Genomic DNA, 3,809 nt, shown 5'->3' with positions numbered 1-3,809 from the left:
TATATAAAAGTCGTGTTCATTTAGTGATCGTAGCATTTTATTTCAGAGCTTGTATTACAACTTATAATCATAATTTGTAACATGTAGTAGTAACAACTTATATGATAAGCTAACTGAACCATTAGAGCAAGTTGATGGGCTTAGAAAACCCAGTTTATTTTGGTGGCATATCTCTGTACTAGAGCAAGTTGATGGAGCTAACATAACAACATATTCGATTTATATGTTGGAGGATAATGTAGACTCTTGTAACATTGGTGCTTATACTGGTTGTTATTCAGCCTGAATTAATTGTCATGTTATTCACCAAGTTCACCTCCTCCTAGACTGTTGATGGGTCGGTTGATGTGATGATTGTGGCTGGCTGATGTATCTCTACTGTTGACTCTGCTTATCTGCAAGTAGAAGTAGTAGTATTAGTTTGTGTGGTAGAAGATTGTCAGTGCTTTGTTGACTTCTTGGTTGTGAGGGCTGAACATGCTGCTTTTGTAAACTGCTGCTAAATTATTTCCCTATAGCAACTTTGTCTCATTTATATTAGATGACCTTTGTAATTCTGTATCAAGGATATAAGGGGAGTTTGTTAAATGGTAAAGATTGGATTTTTAAATGTTCTACACCATGTTATGTCAACATGACAAACCCTTTCTACCAAATAGAAATTTTAAACAAAGAGAATTATGAAAGGAAGGGTTTTGAGAATTCAAGGGGTTTTGAGGGGATTGGGTGGAAGAGGGGCATTCACCAAATCCCCTGAAATCCCCCCCTCCTAAAACCTCTGCAATCCCTTCCTATCAAACGAGGCCTCAAGAGTTCTTTTGAAGGAAAAGAGAACTTTATTCCCCTATAATGTTATTAGGGATACAAACTGGGCTAGAGAGGTGGCAAACCAAATATGCCCGCCCTCAGAGAGGGAGGTCACAAACTTAACTAGCGCATGCGCATCCCTAACATGTTCTTGCCGTTCAGCCTATGGAACAATTTTTCTTAGAATAGTTGCATAGGCTGCCATGAAACTTCTGGCAGGGTCTGGATTTCTCCAAGTCTTGGTCTAGTGAACTTAGCCACTGCTAGATTAGTCTCATAAAAATCCTTTTTTTATCCCATATAATTTGTTTTCTTTTGCCAGTGATTGTTCGATGGAGATCCAACAACTCACTATTAATCGTGACTTGATTTTCTTAGATCTCATACCACTGATGCCTTGCCAGACTTATACATGTTGTAACACAATTTCGAGCATGATAATCAATACAGTATGTTCTTGTTGCAGGTGCTATCCCTCAGAATCCTGCTATGGCCGTTCCTTCAGTTAATCTAAGCATTATAAAGGAGGTCACTGAAAACTTCTCTGAAAGTAACATTATAGGCCAGGGCGGATTTAGTATCATTTACAAGGTTAGTTCTTTTTCTACTAAAGAGATATGAGCGAAACCTCGTGTGTAAGTGTGATTTGGGGTTTGTGATGTGTGTGGGTCTATATATCTTGTACTGTTCGAGAAACTCATGCATGACTATATCCTTCACATGGTTTTTCATATATAAAACCATCCATTGCAAACTCTACAACTCAATTCGTATCATCTAAAATTTCAAAATCAACAGGGGCTGCTGCCTGAAGGAAGAATGATCGCTGTCAAGAGGCTTAAACAGTCAGCACTAACCACGAAAGGCAAGAAGGATTTCGGGAGAGAAGTGGAAGTGATGGCCGGGCTCCGGCATGGCAATCTTGTTCGTCTCCTTGCTTACTGTAACGAAGGCAAGGAGAGAATACTCATCTATGAACACATGCAGAACAAGAGCCTGAACGTCTACATATTCGGTACACACTGCTACAAGAACACGGGAAATTTCTCAACTTATCATGAAAACTAGACCGTCTAATTCCTGTGTGTGTACTATCTCTCAAGTTTTAGTAATCTTCTGCCTACATGCATGCACCTCCTAAGTCCACTCGCCCCTTATTCCCTAATTGTTCCCCTGACTTATTAGCTTGACCCACTTACCCTCTCAAATTATATTTGAGCCCACCAAACACCATAAGCTATCACATCCGAGATCTTTTTTTGGCAAAGGGTGACGTGCTCTAGGATGGACAGTCAGGGGTTAAGTGAGCTAGAAACAGCTAGACTTCAATGTGTACACTTAGGGGAGTAAAATGAACTTTTACCTTTTTAAATGCACTATTTATGAATATTATCATAGTAGGTGTAGGCATCTAATAACACATTTGACACTCACAGGTATACCTAAACTACGTGCTTTATTGAACTGGGCAAGAAGGTTGGAGTTATTGCATGGCATCGCGCATGGTGTTGCGTACCTACATGGAGGATCGGGTGAGAGTGTAATCCACCGGGACCTCAAGCCCGGGAACATTCTCCTAGACGATGAGTGGAAGCCTAAAATTGCCGACTTTGGCACCGCCAAGCTGTTTGTCGTCGACCAGGCAGGGCCTGATCAAACAATTGTAGTTTCACCGTAAGTAGTCAAATATATATGCAACTTCACCACCAGACATGTACCTAACGTTGTTGAGTTCTTTGAAAAGGGGATACGCAGCTCCAGAGTATGCACGGAGAGGGGATATGACGCTGAAGTGTGATGTCTACAGCTTCGGAGTCGTCCTCTTGGAGACACTCAGCGGGGAAAGGAATGGTGGCTTGCAGAGGCTCCTTTCTCATGTAAGCTTAGATACTTCAGAAATTCATATTTATTCGCAAACTATGGCACGAACATGCACGTACAATATATATTGATGTTGATGTTCGGGCACTCAGTCCAATTTTAATATTTTCCTTCATGAGATGAAGTAAGACATAACTTGGCAAATCTTTTTGGCAGGCATGGGAACTGTGGGAACAGAACAGGACCGTGGAGCTTCTCGACACCGCAGTGGTGCCACTCGCCAAGTCCGAGCCTGAGCTATTGTCTGAGCTAAAACGATGCATCCAAATTGGGCTCCTCTGTGTCCAGGAGACGCCCTGCGAAAGGCCAACCATGTCCACGGTTGTCGCTATGCTGACTAGCACGGCGTCGCAAATCGATCGGCCGAGAAGGCCGGTGCTGGATAGGATAGGAGCTGTGCAACCGTCGAATTCGTCGCTTGGGCTCGAGACTGATCTTTTGAGCCCCACTACTATTAATTTGACGTAAATTTCTATTGGGTGCAATTAGTTGTTGTTGCAGTCTCGCTTGCAGGCGATTTATTAAAGTCTCGGTTTGTGGTTGTAAAATTAGGTTCAAAAGTGGTCCCTCAAAAAAAAAACTGTTCAACAGTGAAAAAAGGCGGGTGAAGCAGGGAATCCAGCGCAGTGTAAATCGTAGTCTAAGTTGCATATAGGAGTTGTCTTTGTTCATGTGGTTATTCTTGAGTACACGAGAGCGCCGTTTTGATGCTCAGGCTCAGCTGCACCTGATATCTGGGACGTTCAACGTTGCATATGGATTCGGGAATATGTCAGGCAAGTCATTGGCGTGGTTGGCTGAAAAAACGAATACCGGACATATACGAGAGGGAACAGTGGACTGTTGTGGGCCTTTATAGTAGCGCGCGCGTGCTATTCTAAAGGTTCCGTTGGTGGTTGGTTCTGATCCGAGGCTCAGGGACGTCAGTTATAACCTGAGCCTGGGTCATATCCACCAGCTCGATAGCTTACAGGGGCGGTTTTTGTGCGGCGGCGCAGCCTGAAGTTGCTTGTCGGAGATGGCAGCGAACAGAATGGAGTTCTTGCTGGATCCCATCAACATGTCTGCGATAGCTATCGTGATTTCTTTTCTCGCGGGCCCTCGACTTAGATTAAATACCA

The 3,809-nt window shown here is 43.1% G+C and overlaps 1 protein-coding gene across 1 annotated transcript in view; it reads left to right on the top strand.

Annotated features, from left to right (window-relative positions):
* LOC119368484 (receptor-like serine/threonine-protein kinase SD1-8) overlaps positions 1-3,332 on the top strand; it is a 6,298-nt gene extending 2,966 nt beyond the window's left edge. The window contains exons 3-7 of the mRNA XM_037633726.1: positions 1,274-1,398; positions 1,606-1,822; positions 2,244-2,481; positions 2,552-2,684; positions 2,845-3,332. Of these exons, the coding sequence (XP_037489623.1) occupies positions 1,274-1,398; positions 1,606-1,822; positions 2,244-2,481; positions 2,552-2,684; positions 2,845-3,156 (1,025 nt within the window). The 3' untranslated portion in view covers positions 3,157-3,332. The remainder of the gene's footprint in view (positions 1-1,273; positions 1,399-1,605; positions 1,823-2,243; positions 2,482-2,551; positions 2,685-2,844) is intronic.
* The last annotated feature ends 477 nt before the right edge of the window (positions 3,333-3,809 follow it).

The sequence above is a fragment of the Triticum dicoccoides genome, chromosome 2B (assembly GCF_002162155.2).
Source record: "Triticum dicoccoides isolate Atlit2015 ecotype Zavitan chromosome 2B, WEW_v2.0, whole genome shotgun sequence".
In the NCBI taxonomy this organism is placed as follows: Eukaryota; Viridiplantae; Streptophyta; class Magnoliopsida; order Poales; family Poaceae; genus Triticum; species Triticum dicoccoides.
This window is presented reverse-complemented; position numbering and strand designations above follow the sequence as displayed.